Source organism: Euprymna scolopes, chromosome 35, assembly GCF_053919585.1.
Source record: "Euprymna scolopes isolate OS-2025 chromosome 35, ASM5391958v1, whole genome shotgun sequence".
In the NCBI taxonomy this organism is placed as follows: domain Eukaryota; kingdom Metazoa; phylum Mollusca; class Cephalopoda; order Sepiida; family Sepiolidae; genus Euprymna; species Euprymna scolopes.
Genome location: NC_136516.1, coordinates 30,322,653 through 30,350,280, shown reverse-complemented (window position 1 = coordinate 30,350,280; position 27,628 = coordinate 30,322,653). Strand labels below are relative to the sequence as shown.

General features: G+C 35.1%; 1 protein-coding gene and 1 pseudogene across 7 annotated transcripts in view; both read left to right on the top strand.

Annotated features, from left to right (window-relative positions):
* LOC145259781 (uncharacterized) overlaps positions 1-27,628 on the top strand; it is a 353,454-nt gene that overhangs the window by 284,069 nt on the left and 41,757 nt on the right. For 6 of the 7 annotated variants that reach the window (XM_080117540.1, XM_080117545.1, XM_080117541.1 and 3 more), the window contains exon 2: positions 27,014-27,156. In XM_080117540.1, the coding sequence (XP_079973666.1) occupies positions 27,071-27,156 (86 nt within the window). In that variant the 5' untranslated portion in view covers positions 27,014-27,070. Of the gene's footprint in view, positions 1-22,785; positions 23,254-27,013; positions 27,157-27,628 lie in introns of those variants that run through there. The other variant, XM_080117542.1, reaches the window with a different exon arrangement.
* Positions 12,297-12,413, top strand: LOC145260169 (5S ribosomal RNA; annotated as a pseudogene).

Sequence of the window (27,628 nt, the reverse complement as noted above, 5' to 3'; positions counted from 1 at the left end):
TCTTAGCTATTGTCATTTCTCTACAAAGAAATTAGGGGGACTTGGTTTTAGTAGTGCTCTGGGGACATCCTTAATTGTATTAGGTTCTTTTAGTAGTGCTCAGAAGGCTTCTTAGGTTTTATTTATTCACTCTTCACGTTACAAAGGGAATTTCTCTTAGGGTGGGGCTGACTACAATCTAGTTAGATTTTTATGGCCCTGGGTAACGCCGGATAGCCCTGCCAGTATTCTATAAATTAAACTGTGATATTTTACTATCACTTTTGTCAGCGTCGGTACATGATTTAGGAATATTTTACAGTCTTAAATACAAAGCAGTAATAGAGATTTTGCAATTCCAAATAAAATGGTGTTGGTCTTCCAAAGTTGAATAGCAAAAATGTCTTCACATCCTGGATTTTTGACAATTATTTTATATTGATTTTTTTTCTAATGAATCTAATTTTTATTCAACCGACATTTGACTATTCAAAACTAAAGGTCACCTTAAGGTGATCAGAGTTCTGTTTGTATCTTGATTAAGATAACTGAATCGATACTTGTATTATTACGAAGAGAAGTCAGGAATGGGCAATTTTTGCATACGGTGGAGTTATGATTTTTTGAAAACAAAATCAGAACCAATTTTTTTTTTTTTTTTTCAAACTGTGAAGAGGAAAGTTTTTCACCATCATGAAATCATGGATGGAATCGCAGACTTGTGATGCTAAAATGGAATCTGGTTTTTTTTTTGTGTTTTTAAGATAATTTTCAATATTAATTTCTTTTTTTTTAAAACTCTGCAAATTTGTTGTTTAAAAGACAACGTTTTGATGAATATGTGCAAAAACATAATAAAATGTGTTTAAGCTTTTTAAATTTACAAACGTCTCATTTTTTTTTGGTGAATTCTTTGATTCTCTATACAATATTGCAATTACACTAGCACCTGCTCCACCCTGTGCTCCAATGGTAACACCAAGATAACAAAACTCCTCAACAACCACAATAGCATACATGGTTAAAGAAAAAAAAATAAGAGAGAAAAAAATGTTTTTCATAGCAAAATTTCTCTTGAATTCAACATTATCAAACATGAAACATTATTTTCATCCGTGCAAGCTGGTTTCATGTTAAAAAATTGCAAAACTTCCAAAGCTTATCAAAAGACAACTACTTTTTCCTTTTTTTTTTAATAATTCATAGGTTTATTCATATTTCTGAAAAAAAAAAGTTATAAACCACGGCCATTAAAGTATCTGCCCCTTCCTTTTTTTTTTTTAATTTTTTTTTTTTTTTTTAAATATTCACCGCAAACGAGGCACATTGACACTTGGACGTAAGGAGGTACTATTTGGGACTATGCCCTCAAGGGTTGTATGTAGGGAATTGAGTGGCGAGATGTTTGTTCATATTACATTTAAATTTCTGGAGAAGACAGTTTGTGGGAAAAATCTATAAGAGTAGAAGGCTTTTTGACGTTTAGAGAAGCGGTGAGATTTTGGAGACATCAGCTAAGATGTCAGATTTTCTTTCACTTTCTTTTCTGCCTTTGTGGCACAGGTTCGAGCCTGCCTGCCTACTACCTCTCTCTTTTTTTTTTTTCTCAACACACACCTCTAAACACCCTGGGCACCCAGGCTAACAGTCAAATAAGGTATATCGATTATTACGTCTTTTTCCCTTAAAAAAAGGAAATGTGAGGTGATAGGAGCAATGAACGGTGACTGCGATTTTGAATCGATCAATGATGTTTTACAGCTGATTTATTAATGAACAGCTTCTAACAGTTTCTTTCGGAACTAAGTGACATACCTAAAAATAATGTGTTTTCTTGTCATCGTCTATTCCACGATATCTCATCATTCTGAAGTAATATCCTCCAAACATATGCAGAAGAACTGGTTAGGTAGTGCAGTAACCGTCCGGTGCCATAACTCCGTCACATCTCCATGCACCATTATTGATAATTTCTTTTTTTTTTCTGACGCAGTTGCGAGTGGGAGGGTGTCATTGATTCTATTTTATCATTTCCTAAAAGCTCACAAATTGTCCATATTTGATTATCTGTGACAGCCATGAATATCAAAGTCGATAAACATCACGTACATCCAGATTTTTATCTATGCCAGGCATGGAAAACATGCGGTCTCTATACGGTCCATTGCAAGCTTGTTTGCAGTTTGCATAGATAGCAATATTGAAAAAGTGGTGGGTGGGAGTGGCTCAAGAAAATATCAAAATACGAAGGAAAAGTAGTAGGAATTGCTTATTCTCGCTTTAAGAAAATCTTTTTTCTTTTTTTACTTTTGGAATCCATTGAAATTCTAGAACGTCATTGACAGAAATTTTCCCGAGTTACCACTATCTTTATTATCAAAGCAGTTTTTAAAATTTTTTATTTTTATTTTTCAATTTTCACCCCAATCAAGGCACAGTGCCACTTTGAAGTAGGGGGCTACTATCGGGGACATAATTTGCAGGGGCATTATGAAGGGAGATGAGTAGCAAGATGTTTGTTCACATTACACTTGAACTTCTGCATGTCAGTACAGTTGGGAAAACAGAATCCCAGAAGGGAGTTCCAAAGATTTGCAGTTCTGAGGAAGAAACTATTGGAGTAGAAGGCTTTCTTACACCTAGGGATCTCTACTGTAAAGGGTTGAGACTTAGTTGCTTGTCGGGTTTGTCGGGGGGGGGTAGTCATAGTCACGTCGAGGAGGTACAATTGCTTGTAGTTCATCAGAACATTCACCATTAAAGTATTTGTAGAACAGGCAGAGAGATGCAACATTTCGTCGATGAGACAGAGACTGAAGCCTAGATGACAGTTCAGGACCTATCAGGTTGGCGACTCTCTTTTGAACGCTGTCCAGGAGTGAGACAAGCAGCAGATGCACCAGCCCAAATGTGACAACAGTGCTCCATACATGGGCGAATGGTGGCCTTATAGAGGTACAGGATACTTTCAGGTGTAAGTAATTTTCTAGCACGGTAGAGAGAGCCCACCTTCTTTGCAGCAGCCTTAGCAATGCTCTTAATGTATCTATTCCAGTTCCCTATAAATGTTAGGCCGAGGAGTTTAAAAGAATTACTTTCAGGTAATGTGTTCTTGGCCATTGCTATTGGTGGTAGAGAAGGTTTCTTGTAGTTATTGAAGGAAACAAGCTTAGTCTTGGCAGCATTGAATGTGATCCCCCATTTTTGTCCCCATTCCACTACAGATTGGAGGTCATCCTCTAGTGTTTCTGCCATGTCCTTAGATATGTGTTCATTTGTTTTCCCCTCATGCCTGTTATAGAGGGTGGTGTCATCGGCAAATATACCCATCTCAGAAACAATTTTATCAGGGATCAGTAAAAGGTCCAAGGATAGACTCCTGAGGTACTCGTGTATTTATATCATATTGTTTAGATGTACGACCGTCGAGGACAACTTGGATTTTTCTCTTGCTACATTATGAAAACTCAAGAAGGATTAATAATAATTCATGTCAAAATTTTTAGAGAACTAAGTTGGTTGATCTTGATTTGTTATCTGTCTATGATAAAAAAAGGCAAAAGTGGCACACGCATTTTTGTACGTCCGGCAAAGGCTTTCTTGGGGTTATCCGGAGGGGGGAGGTTTACTATGTTTTAGAACTGTTTATGTACAGATAATAATATTTACTATTTGCGGAGGGACGTCATGTCTAGATTTATTTTGATCAACTTTTATAAAATTTGTGCTATTTGGCTGTGTTGCGTGTTTTTTTTACTTTTTACTATACATAAAGAGAAACTGATGGAGCGAAGCAACTCCTCGGCTTACCCGCCAGTGACGTCCAGAAAGCAAATCAGCTTTGATCAATGCGGTGAAAACCGTCATATCAGACAATTGCTATTCATTTGGACACTCCTCTTTTTAGTCGCGTGCAAGTGACTCTATAAGTCACTCCATCGGTCGGTCGATATGTCGGTCTGTCCGTAACATTTTTGTGCTTGGGCTTTTGGCCAAGATCAAAGTGTAGTATTTGTTTTTACTACATGCTGTACTTATGTTTGTAACTTTGTGATATAAAGTGGGGGATCACTTTTCTGCATTAATTTAATGTAAAATGATCACCCACTTTACAACCAGTCAGTCTCAAAGCCATTCAAGTCATTCTCCAGATCATTCATGTTGTTTTTGAAGGATTCCAGTTATTTTTTAAGCATTCAAGTCATTGTTAAGGTCATTCAATCCATCCTTAAGTTCATTAAAGTCATTCTAAGTCATTTACTTTTTATTTATTTAAGTCATTTCAGCCGATTTTTCGGTCATTTTAACTTATCTTTAAGAATTTCATGTCAGTCCTACATTCACGCATTCATTCATTACATGAGAGCACGCGAATATGGCGAGCTGGTTTCCCCCCAACAACTTGGGGAGACAAAACCAAACCAAAAGAACTGCTTCACAGCTAAAGTTAAGTGCGGGATTTCATTTCTCCTATGGCGTGATATTTGACCTCATTAAATTTACGCACACCTGTCGCATAACTTTTTAATCATTTAATTTCATCTACTCTCATTCCACTGCCTTTGTAGTGTTGAGGTAAGTTATCACACTTTTTTTTTCACTTTTGCCTCAACGATTCGGGTTCGAGCCCACCTCCCTCCCAAAACTTTTTTCTTTTACACCGACAAACACAATAAAAGCGAAAATGTGTGTGTGTGTGTGTGTGTGTGTGTGTGTGTGTGCATTTTTTTTTTCGTATGTCCACCAAAGGCGTTTTTAGGGGGGGCTGCTTGTGGTTGTCACTCATTCTTAAAATTTTTTATATATACTGTCTAAATTATAATATCTACGATTTACGAAACGAGGTCGTAAATATATTTTATTTGAGCGACTTTTACATGCTAAAAATTCCCATCTGCCTTCACGCCTGTTTGTTCATGGTTTTCATATAAAAAAGCAAAACTAACGACCGCAATGCCAGTAATTAGCTTTGATCACTGTGTGGAAAATCCCCCTCATATCAGACAATTGCTATTCATTTGGACACTTCCCTATTTATGGGGAACTGGTTCCCCCCCAAACATCTTGGGGAAACAAAACCAAAAAAACTGCCTTGCAGCCAAAGTTAAGTGCAGGATTTCATTCCCTATCACATGATGCTGGACCTCATTAAATTTATGCACGTGTCACCTAACTTATTGATCATTAAATTTATGCACGTGTCACCTAACTTATTGATCATTAAATTTATGCACGTGTCACCTAACTTATTGATCATTAAATTTATGCACGTGTCACCTAACTTATTGATCATTAAATTTATGCACGTCTCACCTAACTTATTGATCATTAAATTTATGCACGTCTCACCTAACTTATTGATCATTAAATTTATGCACGTCTCACCTAACTTATTGATCATTAAATTTATGCACGTGTCACCTAACTTATTGATCATTAAATTTATGCACGTGTCACCTAACTTATTGATCATTAAATTTATGCACGTGTCACCTAACTTATTGATCATTAAATTTATGCACGTGTCACCTAACTTATTGATCATTAAATTTATGCACGTGTCACCTAACTTATTGATCATTAAATTTATGCACGTCTCACCTAACTTATTGATCATTAAATTTATGCACGTGTCACCTAACTTATTGATCATTAAATTTATGCACGTGTCACCTAACTTATTGATCATTAAATTTATGCACGTGTCACCTAACTTATTGATCATTAAATTTATGCACGTGTCACCTAACTTATTGATCATTAAATTTATGCACGTGTCACCTAACTTATTGATCATTAAATTTATGCACGTGTCACCTAACTTATTGATCATTAAATTTATGCACGTCTCACCTAACTTATTGATCATTAAATTTATGCACGTGTCACCTAACTTATTGATCGTTAAATTAGAACGCTTTTTAGTCTTGTCCTATCGTGGCTGAATGGTAAGATGTCAGGATTTTCACACTTTCCTTTCAAGCGTTCAGGTCCAAGCCTACCTGCTAATACAATTTTTCTTTTTTTTCTCAATACACCTATAAACACTCAGGCAATGCCAGGCACCCCTGCTAGTCTAATACATAAAAGGCAAAATGTGTGTGTGTGTGTTTGTATGTCTGCCAAATACTTTCGACAGACGCGACGGATCCTGACCACATTGGTATCATTTTCAAGCTCGATCTTTCAGACGAAAAATATCGAAAAATTGGCCAAAAACATTAATTCCTTCACCCTCAACTGGTCAGCTTTTTGACAAGGAGAGATCGTTTTTGCGTCACCATTTTTGCAAGTCATCGTCCCTTTTTCGATTGACTATGCTTAATTTTGAGGTTATGGAGACATCGGCTAAGACATCAGGTTTTTTTTTTTTCCCTTCGCGTTACAGGTTTGAGCCTACTACCACTTTTTTTTAACACCTCTCTTCACTCTGTTTTGATTTTTTTTTCTACTCGACACACCCGGGCAATGCCAGGTACCCCCGCTAGTCTATTATACAAAAGGAAAAGTGTGTGTGTGTGTGTGTGTGTGTGTGTGTGTGTGTTTTTGTGTTTGCATGTATGCCAAAACTTTCAACACATGAAACGAACACTGACAAAATTGGTAGTGTTAGATAGATATCTCAGACGACAAATATCCAAAAATATTAATTCTTTGGTTGTCAACTGGGCTGTTTTTTGCAAGGAGGGGTCAGTTTTTGCATTTGCAAAAATATTGACGGGAAAACTGATCTCAACCTACGTTTAAAAAAAACGGTATTTCGAAGGCTTGTGACGTCATAAATTCGCCGAGGGTGAGGCAGTTAACACATAACACCTTAGCTTTTTTCACCTCCTTTTCTTCTTTCACATTACAGATTCAAGCCTGCCTACTGCGGCTAAGTTTTTTTTTGGTGCAGGGGTCTCACACAATACTTGCTATTTTAAGTTGGGTTATTTTTAGGGCTAGGGATTGGTTGCTCAATAGCGTTAGTATACCACCTCTCAACACTCGGACAATGCTGGGTACCCATACTAATCTATAAATGTATAAGCGAAAATGTATGTATGTATGAATGTACACTTTTTGTGTATGTCCGCAAAAGGCTTTTTTCCAAGGGCTGCTCGCTCGGCTCCCTCATTCTTAAAATGCTTTATATCACGTCTAAATCATAATATCTATGTGTTAACAATGGAGGTCGCCTGTCTGTTTAATTTGCCCAACTTTGAAACGTTAAATATTCCACATTTTTGGATCGCCGCGTGTTGCTTTTGTTTTTTGGTATAAAAAAGCGAAACTCGATTTGAATATCCAGCTCCCTGACCCATGGCCAGTGGTCTCTAGAAAGCGATGTAACATGTGGTCAATGTCGGCTTTTCACCGTCATATCAGACAGTTGCTTTCATTTTGAGACACTCCCCTAATAAACGGGGGAGCTGCTTTTCATTCCCCAAAGTTTGGTAAAAGCTGTCCCGCACAAAATCTTAACTGCTGAACAACCATTGCTTACGTCATGTTTCAAGGTCAAACATCACGTGACTTCCTTGCACCTATCAATTTCAATTTATAAGCGTTAACTTAACATGCTTATCAATTTCTCGCCCCTCGTGGCTGAGATGGTTAGGTGTCTGGCTTTTTTTCCCTTTTGATTCCACCTTCGCATCAAGGCTTCGGGGTTACACCTCCAAACACCCAGTCATGTTTTGATCTACCCCCTTCCCCCCAACAACACATCTCCAAACACCCGGGCAACGCCGGGTACCCCCCCGCTAGTCTATATATATATATAGAAGGGAAAATGTGTGTGTGTATGTACGTATGTTCGCTTTTTCTGTATGTCCGCAAAAGGCTTTTTTTCCGAGGGGGGCTATCAGGGGGGTTGCTCATTCTTAAAACTTTTTATATGCTGTCTAAATGATAATATCTACGAGTTAACAATGGGGGTCGCCTGTCTATTAATTAGCCCGACTTTGGAATGCTAAATATTCCATATTCTTGGATCGCCGCATGTTGCTTTCGCTTTTCGGTATAAAAAAAAGTGAAACCGGATTCGATCGGCCGGACAAACTCTAAACAACTATCCCGCAGTAAAAGGATTTGACCTCATTAAAAACTGCGGAAAAGCGTGGATTGTCACTTTTTAATCGGTCTTACATTGCTACTGTTGCCGTAACGCAGGTGTTCAGGCTCAGCCTATTGGCCTCAAGGCTCCAGCCTGAGCCTACCTACCCCCTCCCCCCTATGTTTTTTTTTTTCCATTTTTAAAATCGCTGTTTTTTGGTTATATTTTTTAACAAGTTTAACATCGCTTTTTTAAATATTTAAGCAGGGTTTAGTTATCTTTTTTTCCTGATTACCCCCCTCCCCCAAACACACACACTTCCAAACACCCGAGCAACGCTGCGTGTTGCTTTCACTTTTCAGTATAAAAACAGCGAAACTGGATTCGAACCGGATGTAAACGTCACCGTCAACTATCCCGCAGTAAAACGATTTGACCTCATTAAAAACTGCGGAAAAGCGTGATGTTTGACATTCACTTTTTAATCGTTCTTACATTACTACTGTTGCCATAGCGCAGGTGTTCAGGCTCAGCCTATGGGCCTCAAGGCTCTGGGTTCGAGCCTACCTGCCACCAACCCCCCTCTTTTTCCATTTTTAAAATCGATGTTTTTTTAATATTTAAACAGGGTTAAGTTTCCTTTTTGTTCTACTCCCCCCCACCCAACACACATACCTACAAACACTGGCTACCCCCCCCCCGCTAGTTATTGATAAAACTTGAAATTGCACAGAAATTTTAGCCTAACATATGAAAGTTTGTTAACAACCAAAGGTGCCAAGCCTCGAGACAAAACATGAAAAATGTTTGAATGTTTGTCCATTTGAAACAATTGTAAATCATGTGAATTGCATTCGGATGCAATTCACATGAATGTTTTTTCTTTTTCTATTGCAGTTGCAGTTTTCACTGATTTCATTTTATCATTTTCCAAAAGATTGTCCATGTTTAATTATCTGTGACAGCTATGGATATGAAAAGTCCATATGCATCACGTACATTCAGATTTTTATCTACACTGTGCATGTCAAACATGGTGTCCATTGCAAGGTTATCTGCAGCTCTCATAGACAGCAGCTTTGGAAAAGTGTGGGGGTGGGTGGGATGAGTAATAGATCAAAATTTTGTGAGGTTTGTTGAAAAAGTAGTGAGATTTTCTTATATGTCCTTGATTTTGGAAAGTTCTTTTTTTCATGTTGAATCCACTGATCAAAATTTTAGAACGTCACGGACTTAACCTTTTTTGAATTTCACTATCTTTACTATCAAAAAAAGTTTTTATTTTTACAGAGGCATCACAACTTATCAAGGCCAAGAGGCCACTCAAGGATAAGGGTTAAAGAGTGTACAGTAGACAATTGCATAATCAAGTAAGCATTAGTAATGGAAATGCGGTAAATTTGTTAACTCATATGGAACGGCTCATCAAGAACTTGTTTACGTTAGACTTGAAGACAACCATATTGTAGTCAGCTGGGAAGCAGGAAAACGGAAGACAATTCCATAGGCGTGCAGTTCTAAGAAAGAAGCTTTGTTTATGGAATCTACGTTTAGGTTTAGGCACAGATAAAGAGTGGGGGAAATTATTGATAATGTTTTCTGCTAGACTGGTGTTAGTTATATTATGAAAACTCCAAAAGGACTTACAATAATTTATGTCAAAAATTTTCAGAGAACTAGGTTGATTGATTCACACTTGTTATCTCTGATAAAACTTTGCATTGCACAGAAATTTCAGCCTGATATATCAAGAATTGCCGACAAGAGGTGTCAAGTCCCTCGACAAAATTCGAACAGTTTTTAAATAAATAATTTTGAACTCTTGTAATTTATGTGCATTGCATTTGTTGCTGTCGCATTCAGATAAAATTGAACCATTAATTTAAATGTTTTCTATTTTTAAATCACTTGTTACCTTTGATAAAATCCGGAAGTGACAGAAATTTCAACGACAACCAGAGTTATCAAGCCTCGAGACAAAACATGAAAAGTGTTTTAATATTTGTCCATTTTGAATTATTTTAATGTATGTGTATTGTATTTGTTGCTGTTGCATTCAGATAAAACTGAATCATTAAATTAAACTTTTCGTTAGATTGAAACAAAGAACACATAATTTCTTTATAATTTATTTTGTTAAACTACATGTACGAATAGGATCAAACTTATGTATTTTTTAAATTGAAAAAGGAAAATATTTTGCAGTAGTTTTTATTAAACGAATTCAGTTATAATTGTAGGAGTGTGTCCCTTATAACAGCACAAACCAACTCCTATGCCCCTTGCAGGACACCAAGTTTGGCATGCCTCATCTATGCCATAGTTAGTCTGCATGTATGTACTCAATGGATGCAAAAACTATTCAACCAATTTGCTACAAATTTGTTCAGAAGTTCAAGAGATTATCAGGTTTTAAAGTCTTTGGAAACTCAACACCTATTTTCTTTAGTGTGTGTGTGTGTGTTTTATTATGATGATGAAGTAATAGTATTGTGAAGCAAGTGTGTAACCATATGCTGGACTATGGTCACTGGCAAAGACCTGCATCTATGATTTCCAATCAGGAATGAAGGGATTCCAGGAAATTGAGAGAGGAGGCAGTTCGTCTCGGACCTCCTTGGGAGAGGCAGTCATTCAAAGAGTTTTTTAGGACTAGTGGTGAGTTGAACAAGTGTATCTCTCCGGGCAAGTGTGGTCTTTAGGACTCTTCGCTAAAAGCATTGTGTTGATTAGACTTTAGAAGTCTTTTATTCGACCTAAGAAAACGATATAGAATACTGTCGAATATGAGTATTTTTCTAGCTTGGTAGAGGGAGCCCACCTTTATAGCATCCTTGGCAATGTTTTCTATATATTTGTTTTAATTCATTTTATCCTTGAATGTTTGGATGAAAAGTTTGACAAACTCTCAGCTAGTGTTACACGTACGTTGAGAAATGATAACCAGACAGTAAAGACTGATGAAAACTTGAATGTGGAAGAAAGTATATATGGATGGCAAAGTTATTGAGGTTGTCTACATGTTTTGTTTGGTGGGACTGGTGCTAATATGATTGTAAAAGTTAGGAGTGGATCGGAGAACTTTTGCTATTATTAACTAGCAGAATGTTGCCAATAGTCTGTCGTTGGTGAAAAAATTTTTTTTTCTTGCTTTTACTTTTGTTTACAATAATTTTATTTTTATTTTTTTAACTCCATTCTCGGTTTCTTTTCACTCTTTAAAAAAGAAAAATTTTTTTAATAATATATATGTTGCAGTGAGGACCTCTAGACACACGAAAACGTAACAGTGAGATATATTTTTCTGTAAATAAATTGTGTTAGTAGTATTTCTCGGTTTGTGAAAATGAAGTTGCAAGCATTGAGTATACAAGAAATACAACGAGGTTAAAAAAATGATAACCAGTTTCTTTACAAGATTAAAGTTAATTTCAAAGTAACTTTTTTTTAAATGTATCCAACTCCTGCCAGCACGTAAAGTAGGTGTTAAATCGAATATGATGTACTAATTGAACCTTGACTGAACTTGCATTTATTTTGATCGAATTAGAAATGAAACGAGCAGTCGAGCAGAATTAAGTTGAAATGTTTTTATTTTGCTTTCATGAAGAAGACTTCATGAGTGATTTATTGATTTCAACTGGCATGACATTCCATAAGTTTATTATAAACGTCAATGGCTGACAAATATATCTTCATGAGACTTTCGTGCAGGAATATTGAATAGTTTTTTTTTTTTTTTTTTGCTGCAACTTTTCTACTCTTGTATATTTTTTATTATGTTAAGAAAAGTTATGAAATATAAAAATAAACCGAATTAAATATTTGTTGCAAAATGAAAATATATTTCAAAATTACTTAAGTGATATTATAAATTAAGTAGTTAGAATTGGAAGTATCGTAAATAATAGTTGTGAGTAGGTTAAGAGAAATTAATAGTTCGATTGAAATCTGACATATGAGAGAAAAAGACATTTTGATTGTTTTTATTTTAATTGTTTTTTTTAAGAAGCTATAAAGAGACAATAAGGAAAAGATATTGAGTTCGGAGAATAAGAATTCGAGTAAGGCTGAACTTTATGAAATAGTGTCTGAACACGTCTCACAAGCCAAAATAATCAAATCTTACTCTTTTTTTTTCACCATGTCTTATTTCAGACTTTTTTTTTGTCTATGACTCTGATATCCTCACACATTATTTGTATGGAAATCGCCCTAAACAATGCATGAAACCACTTGATGTAAGTAGTTATATATGCACTACTTCAATGTCAAAAAATATGGCACAATCACGTTGACACACCAGTTCTCACCAGATCACCGAAGTTAAGCAACGTTGAGCCTGGCCAGTACCAGATGGGTGACCATTTGGGAAGGCTAGGCGCTGTATGTACCTTCTGGGAAGGTTGGGCGTGGAGCCAGCACTCTTACTCCAAAAAAAGAACTCTTCACTACAAAAACATCTACAAAAAAGTTATAGATGACCTATGCTCCTCCAGGGGCTCAAGGGCTATGGATGGAATGTCAAAAACGTGTCAACGTTAAGTGAAAAATGGATAAATTCTGAATCAAAAACCCATAACTCTTCCTCTTTTGTCAGAAAAATCACTCATAGAATGTGAGGACTAAAGTATGAAATAAAAGAAAAGAGTTGTTACATTAACCAAAACGATGCGAGAATAACACTCAAGATGAGAACAGTAGTTCATATGATTCAAATAATCCTTATCTAAAACATTCTGAAATATGTGTAATCAATGTAGAAACTTCCTTTTTAATGTTCAAAAATATAAACTGTTTTCGATATTTATTCTTGCAGAAATCATGAAATGATTACTTAATGTTCTAATAAGAATCGATGAGTAAGAAAAAAATCTCCTGTAAAAATTTTCTTAACAAGAATAAGTATTTTCAGAAACCAACTGATGTGAAATAAATATATTTGTGTCAGTAATATAGTGGAAGAAAGACACTAAAAAATGGGCTAGTCCAAATCAAGTATTGATCTGTAAGATCTGACTTTAAAATCCGACTAGTTTATTTTTTACATTAGAAAAAATGGTAAAATTATTTTTTTTTTATTAACCATGATTTTACAAACTTACAGTTCTTGAATTTTGACTTTTGCCTTGAAAAGGCCTTATTTTTATTATTACCTTGAAAAATCCTTAAATATGGTAAATGTCTTGAAAATGTCGTAAAAAGGCTTTGAAAATTGCATTCTTTTTGTTTTGTAAAAATTTGTGTTGAAATATTAAAAATAAAATCGAAATAAATATCATTAAATTACTTTTTAAACTATTAATGAAAATAAAATCGAAATACATTGTTCTGAAATTGCGTAGTAGTATTGCGGATACAAAAGTTATGTCCCTTAATCACAAAACTACCCTGTGTAGTTTTGTGATTAAGATTCAAATCTCCGTCTATTTTTGTTCTCATAATTTAATTTTTTGCGGGAGGGGAGGAGTAGTGGCGGCTGCAATAAATAAAATTACCCCTCCCTCCACCTCTTAAAGATATTTTCCTTGCACGGACGGGATTCTCCAATGTTGCCCCCCCCCCCCAAAAAAAAATTGTGATAATTTAAAAATCAGCCCCCCCCCTCTCCCAATGTATAAGAAGGCAGTCATCTTTGTTAGAAATTGAAAAGCTGTAAAGCGAGTTAATATTTGAGATGAAATAAAAAGCATTTAAAACCATTTAAAAACACAAAAAAATGATGTAGGTAAGTTGCAAGATAACTTTTACTATGGTAACATTTACTTGTTATATTTGATTTTTTATCACTTTTTGAACTGCTGTGGATTGTAAAACAAACCCCAAATTTTGTTTTGAAAAGTTGAATTTTGTCTGAAGGTCTCGAAAAACTTTGAAAAAAAAAAAAAAAAAAACCTTGCAAAATCCCTGAAAATGAACATTGAAAATCTGTACGAACCTTGATGGAGTGTTCACAACTTTTTCTAATTTTAATTAACAACCAAGTCCATTTCTGTTCTATCATTTTTATTGTTGGTGCTCGACTGAACTTCAATCTTTGTAAAACTTTCACAACAAAACTCATCTAGCTGCAACTTCCCTCACTCTCTATCTGTGCCCAAAACTAAATGGTCCTGGATATGACCTATATCCGATGGTGAGGCCCCATCTTGTGGGCCTTGGGGAGTGTGGAGCCACCCTTTAATTGCAATTGCTCCCAGGTCCACTCTAACCCGGAGTGGTAGTACCTGTTAGGGTCCCAACTATGGGTTAAATAGAATCCGACTTAAAAAACAAATATACTCCATTAAAAATCGTTCCTCAAAATAACTAGATTCGGCATTAAATAACTTGAAAAAGGTTGATATGCCGTAAAACAAAAACAACCAACCAACCAAAACTAAACGAAAATTCCATAAGCAAAGTTTCTTTCCTTGAGTTGTCCGTCTGTGAAACACAATACAGTGGGGCTGCTTCCCAGTTGACTATAACATGGCCATTTTCTAGTCTCATGTAACTAAATTATTGTTAATCCGTCCTCTTAAATAGTCGGACCCTACCCAAATTCCACCATTATCGATCATCATGGTGTTGTCTCACCCTTTAACTATTACTCATCAACCCTTATCTTAGAATGGCCTTTGGATCTTGATAAGTATTTGTAACTTTATCCAACATGTTGTATGCAGTCTACGTCGCAAAAGCAGACAAAGAATAGAAAAGAACTTCAACTTGCTTTTATTTTTTTGTACAGCAACATTTATTTCCTCAGTCACTGGTTACCACTGCGACATGTCTCACATGATCTCGAACGCCTCCACACCTCTAACGTGATCATCCTCCTTTTTGTAGGCTTTCTTTACTGGTGACGTCATTTTGCATGCATTTGCATACACATGTCTGCGCTATGCTACAAGAATACTCGTTATGCACACACGTAGAAAGTAAAACATGCTAGAAGCCTGTGGCGGACCAAGATATTGCATTTAGTAATAGTTTGCCCACAACACAACATATTGGCAATGTTCAGGAACCAACACGTTGTAGCTTCAGTCGCAAAGTAAACAAAGAATAGAAAAGAACTTCCTCTCACTTTTTTGTTGTACAACAACATTTATTTCCTCAGTCTCTCGTTACCAATGCGACATCTCTCACATGATCGTCTTCTCTAACGTCATCCATCCCTCTAATGTGATCTCGGATGTTATTCTCAACTCTAACGTTATCTCCTTTTTAAAGTTTTTAGTTTTCCCTATCAATGACGTCATTTCGCATGCATTTACATACGGGTGTCCGCGCTATGTTACACACTGAATCCCCGCTTCCAAATAAAAAAAATAATAAAGTAAGACAAAAAACATCAACTTTGAATGAATCTCTGGAAATATTAATTTGAATGCTTTTTTTGTAAACTGGATCTGCTGTGTAAAATAAGAAGTCGAATGTAATCGTGTTTCCGAATAGTCATTTGGATGAGTTAAATAACCGGGAACATGTCACCGTATGCGACATTCGATCAATAGAAAATTTCTTCTTTCCCTGGAAATCTGAACCTGTTTGGATATTGTTTGCTTTTTATTTTTTCACCTTGAAGCAACAAGATGATGCGACAAACTTGGAATCAGGGATATGAGAAGAAAAAAAAAATTGATCTTCAGAAAAAAAAAATGTCAGATTAAATGACATTTTTGTTTTTCAGAAGAAGCGTGTTTTTATATTTTTCTGCAAATATAGCTTGTATACCGAGTGCGTATAAGTTGAGTGCAGGGGGCTGCGTACAAGTTGAGTGGCGGGTGTGTAATGTATTTGAAGAAAGATTTATACATACGCAAAAATGCTTCTTAAAAACATTTTGTGTTACTGAAAAATGTCTTTCAGAAAAAATAATAAATGCATTTTTTTGTAATTTTATTAAAATCTCCTTCATGTTTTGGGTTGATTTTTTTTTGTAGATGAGGATTGATAATTTGAATTATTTGAATTACTGTTTTCATGTGAAAAAGCAGTGGCACCCTCCCCTATATCTCTTTGTGATAGCTAATAATAAGGAAACTTTTGGGCTGTCCTTGACTACGATTTGTTTTCATAGATTCCCATTAATCTTTTCCTTCACTACGCTCCTTACATAGTAATCCACAAGACTAAGATCTAGGGAGCTAGGAGGCATAATATTACGGGTCATGTGATCATAAAGATTTAAAAATTTGTTCAGGAGTCCATTTTCGCTTGCTTTTACTCATCACAGAGGATTTGTATGTGATGTTTTTGTTCGTTTGATACAGTGTGCTTTGGTAATCGATTTCATAGATCGAAGATCACCACTAATGATGTGCTGTTCTTGCTAAATAAATTCAAAGTCTTCAGAGACTTCGATCAATTTGATAAAATTCAGACTTTATGCAGTAAGCAATGCTGTTTAGTGATTGGTGTGTATGATTGTGACGTCATCTAATATATTCAGAACCTTTTTTTTTTTTTTAATCCCTTGCAATATACTAGGTGCGTCTATTAATCTATGATACACGTGTCAGTGTGTGTGGCGGGGTGCTCAGATGAACGACTTTTTTCTTTGTTTTCTTTTTTCTTTTTTTTCTTTTTTCTTTTCTTTTCTTTGTTTTTGTTTTTTTCATTTTGTTTTTCTTTTTTCCTTTCTTTTTTCTTTTCTTTTTTTTTGTTTTTGTTTTTCTTTGTAATCTGAGTCTGCTTAAGTATCGCAACAAGATTGTATGATAAATTTGGAATTGGAACCCAAGATGAGAAATGATAGAGATAGAAAGAAAATAAAAACGTCGGTCTTTGAACAAGGATAGAATTGAATGACATTTTTGTGTGTGTGTGTTGGGGGAAAATTAAACAAAATTTTCTATTGTTTGTATTAATTTACTTTCTGTCTGTTCTAAACTGAGAAGCTCCCCAGCCATTTCATTTTTCTATGCACAGCAAAAGCTATGTAGATCTTGCTTGCTTGCTTGCTTGTCTCCATGTGCACTAAATTTTCTCATCCTCAACACTAAAATCAGCAGGATCTAGGTATTACATCCCCAGTCCAGTTTGGAATGTTTTGGAGTAACCTCAATCCCATCACTAAGTTTTAAGGTATAATTTCACTCTCTTTTGGCTTGATCAAGGACAGGAGAGTCCATTATTGAAACCGCGCCACCCAACTATATCCCATCAAATATCAAACCCATGTGAGCGGAGATCCTCATATGATACTAAGTTGGGTATGGGTTTAGTTTCTGTGGCAGATTAGTTATAAAGCACAAAAGTTCAACCAAAGCAAAAAAAAAAAAAAAAAAACATGGGAAGGACACAAAATCCAGAGTATTGAGTTTTATCATTTTTTTTTATATATAGAAAAATCAACAACTCAACACCGTTGCAAGAAAAATGATGTCGAAAGAAAGGCAAATATGATGGAAAAAAGTCTTTCAAAATTCTCAGTACCAGGAAGACACATTGGAGCTAAAGTTCACAGGAAATTAGAAACCGACAGCGACTTCCTCAGTCGGAAGGATTTCTCATTGAGCCAAGTATAAGAATGAATAAAGAAGATCTGGTGTATTGCATAAATTAATGTAATTTCAAAGTCATTTAAATTTGACTTACAAGCATCGAATACAAGATTTTCTTTTGTTTTTAAAATATTTTCCCCTGTTGATTGCAGCATGATGCTGGTCCTGTGCAGTTCTAGGAGGTCCAACCTCCCAGGCCTTGCCTTCTCTCTTTGAGAAGAGGTTAGCTTATTGTCCAGAGGATTTTAAATCTTTTAATATCAAGTGTGAACTCCTTGAAACGTTTAGCAAATATGTGTGAAAAAGGAATGTTTACAGTAATCTATAATATAAATATCACCTGTCTGTTTAAATGTATGTATGTATGCATGTATGTTTGCATAAAACTTTCCACAGAGGCGACGAATTTTCACAAGATCTGGTATCATTTTGAAGCTTTACCCTTCGGACGACAAATATCGAAAAATTGGCTAAAAACATTAATTCCTTCACCCTCAACTGGGCACTTTTCTACAGGGGGGGTCGCTTCTTTCGTTAATGTTTTCGAAAGTCATCCTTTTTCTCCATTGTCTAGCCTTAATTTAAACCTATCTCATTTGCGGTTTGGCGGTGGGCGCAATAGCAAAGATGTCAGTTTTCTTCACATTCTTTGCCTCCTCTGCACTATGGGTTTGAGCCTGCCTGCCTACTACCACTTTTTCTTTTTTTTTTTTTTTTTTTTGCTCAATATACACCTCCAAAAACCCGGGCAGCCAGGCTACTGTACCAATAAAAGAAATAAATTAGACTCGAATCAATGTTAAACCTGGGAGAAGGATTTATAACCCATTCCCTGACAATTTAGTCTTATATTGTAAATGAACAATTTCTAATAAATAAATTTGTGTTTGTTGCATTTTATTATTGTCAAGAAAAAAAATTAAGAGAATCGTCTTGGAATTGGAAATTATTCTCAAATTTTTCTGATTCCGATACCCTCAAAAGTTCTGATTTTTCCAGTTTCAATTAATTGTTCCAACACACACACACACACACACACACACACACACACACACACACACACACACACACACGTGTGTGTGTTTTATAAACTGGGAGAGGCTAAGCTGTCGATCCTGTGATGGACGCCTTCCCCCTAGGCTGCCGGTAACACAAAAGAAGAAAAAGAAAGCTATTGGACGCTATGTCACAATATTAAATGACACATACTCTTGGTTCATAAATCTTCCTCAATCAACTTTTAGCGACTCAAACAAAAGTCAAGAACGACACATGTTATTAAACTATACGAAAGAAGTTTTTATTCACATGAATCTTCTGATATTGCTGAAATTCAATTCAATACTTGACAGATTGGGGTAAGAATGGACTAAAAGTAAACCAACATGAACTGCTATACAAAATGAAAAAAAAAAGCGGGTGGGTGGGGGGGCAAAAATTGATGAGAGGTAGGGATAAGGTGGGAAGTGGATTAGGATGGGCTTATTAGGAATGGGTGCTTATCTGCAGGAGAGAAAAAAAAATTGAAACGGCAATTAACAGTCTTTGAAGTTTTGGGATGTAAACGTATCTTCTGTATTTTCGTATATCACTATTATGTTTCAGGGTCTCTTTACTTTCTCATTTTCCCCCTTTCTCTCCTTTTAACTTGTCCTTGACTGTTTTCGGGTCTTTCTTGTGGACATAAAAACTCAACAGGATCGGTTCCGCTTTCTCACCATTCTCATGTAAATGACTCGGATGCATAGCATGAGGTGTACCTGCTGTGAAACCTCATTGAGGAGTCTGGAATGGAGATAATCCGTGTCTGTGCCCTTTTCTTTGAATGGTTCTCTGCCACATTGGAAAATCTGTAGGTGTGTTCGCCCTTTTTCAGTGTAGGCATTTGCACTTCTACATAAACACTTATATGTATTTCGGCCTTTAATCAAAGCATAGGTATTTTCAGGGGTCCGTCCTTTTCTGCTACTTTTGAAAATCTGTAGGAGCATTCGCCTTTCTCTGTTGTAGATACCTGTATTTCTACATATACACTTGTATGTATTTCGGCTTTTAACCGAAACAGGTATTTCCAGAGATCTTCCCATTTCTGCTACATATAAACGTTCATAGGCAGCTTTGCCCATTTTCTGTTGCAGTCATCTCCATTCAGTTGATTTTGGGCGCATCGTGTTTTTTTTTTTTTGTTTTTTTTTTTTTTTGCTATGGATTTAAATCTTGATTAGCAGGACGTCCTTTTCAACGGGATCAACATGATCTCTCTCTCTCTCTCTCTCAAAATAATACTGCAGGCTTTTATTCAACCTAAAAGTCCTTATAACAGTTCTCCTTTTCTTTTCCTATCATCCCGCGTGCATGATAGAAGCGCATGGCTTAACGTAGTGTGGGAATACGGAGCGATGTTCGGACGTCTTGTTCCAACGGCAGCATCAATCCAAAAAACTTTGTAAATCTTTTCACACCAAATCTTTTTTTTTTTTTTTTCTCCCTCTTTTGGTTGATGACTGAGTCCCTTTATTTGCTACTAACTACTATGCGATCTCTTTTTCTTGCGTGGTCACCCATGATCTGGCTGCCCGCAATGGCAGCCAGATCATGGGTGCATTGTTGGGGGGGGGGGGGATTCGACATTGCTTACAAAATGTTTGTTTCATGTGGAAAAGGATTGGCTGTTCGTGTTGATTCTTCAATTTATTTAAAAATAAACCTTTTTCTGCTTTTATTTTGACAGGGAGGGAATTCCAGGGTCTAACATTCTGAGGGAAGAAACTATTACAGTAGAAGACTTTCCAGTATCTAGCGATATCAACAGTGAGGGGGTGGTATTTTGGTGCTTGTCGGATTAGATGGGGCACAAGTGCTATGGGTTCATTAGAGCATATTCCATTAATACACTTAGACAAGCACAATGATGCAACATTGTGACGATGGGACAGAGGTTGAAGCTTGGTTGATAGTGTGGAACCTATTGTAGGCTCTTTTTGAAGTCTAAGAGGGAAAGACTAGTGCTAGATGCACGAGTCCAGATGTGGCAACAATTCTCCGTGCCTGAATTGTAGCTTTATAAAGATATGGGATACTCTCTGTTGTGAGTAATTTTATAGTATGATAAAGGGAGCCCGCATTATTTGCAGCAGCCTTGGCAATGTCTTCAATGTATTTGTTTGTCCAGTTCACATTGTCTGAATGTTAAGCCAAGAAGTTTAAAAGATGGTTTCTTTCTCTGTCTGTCCGTCCGTCCGTCCGTCCGTGTGTGTTGAAGCGCCCAAACAGCTTTTGGAATTTCATTTGAAATCTGAGTGTCTCTATTCTTTTGACTTGTGTGAGGCGAAAGGGAGTGGGGCAGAGTTTTTGTTTGTTTTTAAAATAAAGAAATCTTTTTAAATTGAAAGATTCCAACGATTTGTTCCACACGGGCAAATTCAATTTATTTTGGGTAGTTTTATGTTTTTTTTTTTTTTTCTTCATTTTTCTTTTGTTTTGTTTCTATTCTTTCTCTTTTCTTTATCCTTTTTTTCTTTCTCCTTTTCTATTATTGTCTTTTTATTTCTGCTCTCTTTCTCTTTTTCTCCTTCCTTTTCCTCAATTTTCTTTTTTCTTATGTTTTACTTTTTCTTATGGTTTTACGTTTTCTTTCCTTTCTTTTCTTTCTTTGCTTTTTTCTTTCGTTTTTCTTTTTGTTCATTTTTCCTTTCATTCGTTTTTATTTTTCGTTCGTTTTTCTTTTTTTTTTCGTTCGTTTTTTTTTCGTTCGTTTTTCTTTTTTCGTTCGCCTTTTCTTTTTTCGTTCGCCTTTTCTTTTTTCGTTCGCCCTTTCTATTTTCGTTCGCCTTTTTTTTTTCGTTCGCCTTTTTTTTTTCGTTTGCCTTTTTTTTTCATTCGTTTTTCTTTTTTCGTTTGCCTTTTCTTTTTTCGTTTGCCTTTTCTTTTCTCGTTCGCCTTTTCTTTTTTCATTCGCCTTTTCTTTTTTCATTCGTTTTTCTTTTTTCGTTCTCCTTTTCTTTTTTCGTTCTCCTTTTCTTTTTTCGTTCTCCTTTTCTTTTTTTCGTTCGCCTTTTTTTTCGTTCGCTTTTTTTTCGTTCGTTTTTCTTTTTTTCGTTTTTTTTTCTTTTATCTGTCGTTTTTCTGTTTTACTTTCGTTTTTTTTCTAATCTCTTTCCTTTTTTCTTTTATTTATGTCTCTATTTGTTTTTTCTATTTTTACTTTCTATTTCTGTCCTTTCGCCCTCTCCACCCAATACCCCCCTCATTGAGTTCCCACTTGTACATTTCCTTAACTAGTAATGAAGTAATGACCAATCACTGAAATAACACTATTAGTCTCCACTCATCTTGTTACCAATTTCTGAAGTATTTACTAGCAAACAATGTCTACCTAAGTGCACACACACACATAAGTGCTTTCATCTAACAAAGAAATAGACTGCAAGTCGATGCTAATGTCCAACAAGGTGTTTTCGCCTCTGTGTTGTTTATTATTATTAATATTATTATTATTATTATTATTATAATAATATTTTTTTATTATTATTTTTTATTTTTTTATTTATGTTTTTTAACTTTTATTTCATTCCCAAACAAGGCATATTGTCACTTGAGACATATTGTGAATAGGGGCCAGATTTATAGGGACTATCCTAAGTGGAGATTTTTTTTATACTAGTGTCACCACTTACCAAAGCTTCGACACTCGACAGACACTCGAGGATGAGGGTTAAGTGAGTGTCACGTAAACGGCGGGACAACACGGTGATGATTGGTAATGATGGTGGTGATTGGAAAGAAGTTCAATGTTTAAGATGGCGACTCAACAAGAATTTGTTTACATTGGACTTGAAGACGACTATTTTGTAGTCAACTAGTGAAAGCACCTTCCGAGATTGTAGACACAGAAGTTAAGCGATGTTGAGTTTTGCCACTAATAAATGGGTGAAGTGAAGCTTTTATTTCCCTCTCTCTCTCTCACACACGCTCACGCTCCCTCTCTCTCTTTCTCATGCTTTCTTTCTTTCGCTCCTTTTCTCTCGCTCTTTCTTATGCTCTCTCTTTTTCACGCTCTCTCCTTATTCCTCTTTCTTTCTCTATCACTCATACGGCTATAATCACATTGTCGCATGATTCCCATAAAATTGCCAAGTTAAACAACATTAAGTCTGGTCAGCACTAAAAACGGCGACCATTTTGTCGTATGTACAAAACAAAACTCTTGAAATTAACCTACAAATCCTTGGAATGAAATAAAATTCGAACAGTTTTTAAGAATTATTTATGACGTCATCCATTACAAAAAAAAACGGGTGCAAAAAAATTGTTTATAAGTAAAAGGTTGGTAGACAAGTCAGACATAGGGTGAAGTATCAAATAGGGTTGGATTGCAGAAAGGATTGTGAATTTTATTAAGGATTCAGTGGCATAGGAATCGACGAGGGAGTATAATTCTGTCACCTGTTAAAAGAATTGTCATTCATTCTTAGAATCAGCGTTTTTTTCTTCAACTCACCAAGGTCACATTTCGTCTTCCCTCAAACATCCGGCATTCGATCACCCTCGCATACTGTGAGACCATTGAATATGTTTTGCACCAAGAGGAGAGATAGTTGTGGTGATGGCTTTTGATTTGTTCCATGGAAGTCATTGAAATCCAAGATCCAATTCTCAAATTAACATCTGCGGATTTTATCTTCCATCGTTTAACCTAAACCCGATTTGCGCTGACCTATTTTTCGATTACAATTTAATGTAATTAATTTTTAAGAATTGCTTTTTATTTAAAATTATTTTCAATTTCATTTCGTTGAGACCCCCCTCCTCCGCTATCTTTTATTATACATTCCTTTTTGTCGAGTTTTTATGTGGTCTTTTATTTATTTTATTTTATTTTTTAACTTTTATGTCATTGGTAGAATTGGCATTTTGAATAGATTCATTGCTTCAAAAAGTCTTGGAGAGTATCATTTTAGAAATTTTTTTTTTTTTTTTTCATTTTGTTCTATTCTTCAATTTTTTTTTTCTGTGTCTAATTTGTTTCTTTTTTGCATTTTTTTCCACATTTTTTAGATTCTTCATTTGTTTTTTTTTCTTGTTTGTTTCTTTTTCTCATTCTTTTCTTTCATTTATTTTTTCTTTTTGTTTTCTTTCCTTTTGTTTTCTTTTAAATCTTTTTTCATTTTTTATATTTTTTTATTCATTTTTTTTCATTTTTCTTTTTTTATTTCTTACTGGTAATTGTTTAAAAAATAACACTGAAAGTAGGTTAAATTTGTTTTTTCTTTCAATTATATTAAACTAGTTACGAAAGAGAGAAGCTTAAAAAAAAAAGGATGTTTCACACTTTTTATCTCTTCTATTTTATTATTTACTTACATGAGTGCCTGGCGTTGCCCGGCTTTTGGAGGTGTATGTTGAGTAAAAAAAAAAAAAAAAAAAAAAAAGCAATATTAGGCAGGCAGGTAGGCTCGAACCCGTACCATGAAGGAGGAAAAGAATGTGAAAAAAAAAAAAGTGACATTTTTACCGTTGCGTCCATCGTGGTGAAGGTTTAAATTAAGGCTAGTCAATCGAAAAGAAAAGATGACTTTCGAAAATATTGGCAAAAAAAAAAAATCCCTCCCTGTAGAAAAGTGCCTAATTGAGGGCGAAGAAATTAATATTTTTAGCCAATTTTTTTTATATTTGTCGTCCGAAGGGTCAACTTTAAAACAATACCGATCTCGTATAAAAAGCCGTCGCCTCTGTCAAAAGTTTTAGGCAGACATAGATACATACATTTAAATAGACAGGTGAGATTTACATCATAGAAGATTAGCAGACTGTCCGGCATTGTTCAGTTGTAAAATGTTTTTTCGTATTTATTATTATCATTGAGTCAATTCGCGATCAATTATTATATTGCACCTAATATATAGTCATGTTTGGAGGAAGAGGCATAAAAATGACACAAACTTGTTCTATTTGGGAAATAATTTCATGTCTCAAAATTGGTATTCTTCTCTATAATCATATGCTAAAGTAATATCATGTCCGTACGTACATTATCTCCTTGCACCCCTTCTTTAAATTTTTTTTATAGTGTTTGGAACTGAAAATTAACTACATGCATTGTCATTAGTGTTGCAATATTTTTTATATGAGGAGAAGGATATGATCACCGAAAATTGGAAGGTTCTATTTATAAGCACTGGCGATAGGAAGTGACAAATCAAATGGAGTCACGTTCTACTAGCAACCAATCAGAAACCAGAGTTGCTCCATAAAAATATTGAATCTCTAGCATTTTAACACATAATCTTTTTAGGTCAACACGAGAAAGATCTTTTGCTCTTTGCCTGCAAAATTATAAAGTCCAGGACCTGTACAGAACAGCTTTCCGCTGAAAATTCTTCATCTGCAGGATTTGTAGAGAATAGCTACCCATCGGACATTCTTCTGAAAATTAGGTTCCTCATCAAAATGCTAAAGTTCTTTAATCCAGTTTATGAATGGTTCAGAGTACTACATTAGCGATACCACCCAGATGTTTATTCCTTTAATTAGACTTCTACTATATAGATTCTGGATATGACCTTAAACTATATCTGATGGCTTGCGGGCTTTGGGGAGTGTGGAGCCACCCTTTAATTGCCATTGCTCCCAGGTCCATTCTGACCCAGAGTGGTAGTACCTGTTAGGGTCCTAACTATGGGTTAAATAGAAACCGACTTGAAAAAACAAATATATTCTACTAAAACCTTTTTCTTCAAAATCACTGGATTCAGCATTAAATAACCTAAAAAAAGGGTTGATATGCCGTAAAACAAAAACAACCAATCTACTGTATAGTTTTGTTTCTCAGGTACTCTTTTTCCAATTTTCTGTTTCATTTCAGTAGATTTGATGGTGTATGCTTCAAGCACTTCTAGATATTTGTAAGTGTCATGTTTCACTGAGAACTTTTATCTTTTCTTGATTGGTCAGTTTCATGCCTTCTAATGTCTCTAGTTTTCTTTTTTTCATCTCCCAATAATGCACATTTTTCAATTCGAAATTCTATTTCAACGTCCTGGCTGAATATTCTGGTTGTGTTTATCAGCTTTTCCAGTTTTTGTTTTGCTTTTAGCAATCAGCTTCAAAGGTCATCCATATACATAAGGTGGTTTATTCTTTGTTCTGTGTCTGTAAACTTGTATCCGGCATTACATTTTTTTAGTATGTAGTTGAGTGGCATCATGGCTACGATAAACAGTAATCGTGACAGTCGCCTTGGAAGATGGCTCTCTCTATTTTTTATCTGAGTCAGGTGCTGTCCTCTAGCTGTCAGCTCCAGTCTCTGTTTCCATTGCTTTCTTAATAATACTAACTAGCAGAACCCATGAGAATTCCACAGTAGTTGAAAAATTTTCAAAGACATAAATAAAATGAATAAAAAATGAAATAAGATAAATAATGACGAATTTAAAACAATTTTTTAGCAAATGCTTTTTTAAACTTTTAAAGCTAAATTAATTGATTAAAACATTTAGATTTTTTTAATGAAAATTCAACACAGCACATTTTTTTAATTTTTTTTTTTCTGAATAACTTTTTATAAATTATAAAGAAACAGATGTTAATTCACTTGTGCATTACTTTTAATTTTAAAAAGAAACTATAATCTAAAGGGCAGTGGATAAGAGATGTTGAATCTCTATGGTTCCAGGTGAGAATTGTTTGTAGATAGTGGTTTCGATTCTACCCAAAGCTGGCCAGAGGCTTACTTGGCCAAAAACGTGGTGAGACGAAAACGACTATGGATGGCAGTAATTACTGAGGATGCAGTTAGGAGATTCAGAACTCTTATCCCGTCACAATTATCACCTGACGAAAGCCAGAGCAATAGTTGGCTGAAACGTTGTGAAGCAGCAACTAAGAAAGATGAGGATAATAGTCCGCAATAAATAAATTTATAAATAATACTTATCTCAAGAATGAATTTCAATTAAAATGATATATATCATATTTGTGTTGCAATATTTCAGGAAATTCTTAAATTCTTCCCATCATCAGCCTTGTCTTCGACTTAAGGTGTACATTTTCAACATGCATTCCTGAAATATATTAAAAAACTATCTGATATACACACACACGTATATTTGTAGATAATGTAATATTTTTGTTGTGACTTTTTAATGATTACTGTATTTACTGGTATTTAATTTCGTCCTTCTGAGCCTTGAAGAGTTGCCTCATATTACATATGCATGGGTTTTCTCCCTTACATATACATTAATGTCCCAGTTAACAAATATATATATATATATATATATATATATATATATTATATATATATACAAACATACATATTTGTTTATTTCTAGATAAAATAGCTATCCACAGCCATATGTTTTGTACACACACACGCACACACACACACGCACACACACACACACACACACACAAATATTTTGTTGCACTTTGATGTGATTGTCATTTTATTTATTTTGTATCTCATGCTAAATTATTTCTTTTTCATTTTTCCTTCCAGAGGGACGCTGTGTTTCGTGCTGAATAGCACATAAGGTGAATTGGTGCATCGACCACTATGAGGCCGACATCCACCCAGAAGAAAAAGCCCATTGGTGGTGGATCAGCATCTACCCTCTTAATCGAAGACAATGACAATCTTTGGTATGCAAAATTTGATTTTCCGAAATTCTATTTATTTTATTTTATTTTATTTATTTTTTTTTTTTAAACTTTTTATGCATCTATCATATGGTCTTCACTTGCAGCATCTGCAGGACAGATACTACACTTTGATCTCGGCCCGAAGGCCAAGATAGATCATTATTGTCATCGTTGTCATTATGAACCCATGTTCTTGCTTGCCTGTGAATATAAAACAACCCAGTGTAACGTGGCCATTATGCTCGAACCGTGTTTGGTATGGTTTAAATCTCTCCTGGACTCCCATGCCATCTGGTACCATTGCAAAGGAACAAACAAACAAAAATAACGTCAAGAATGAGAGTTCAATATAGAAACGTTGTTTTAATTTGAATAAAATAAAATACGCATCAAGTGCGCTTGAAACCAAATCACAATGTAATATTAGAAAATAAACAAATATTTTACTTGTTTGAAATTTATCACAAATATA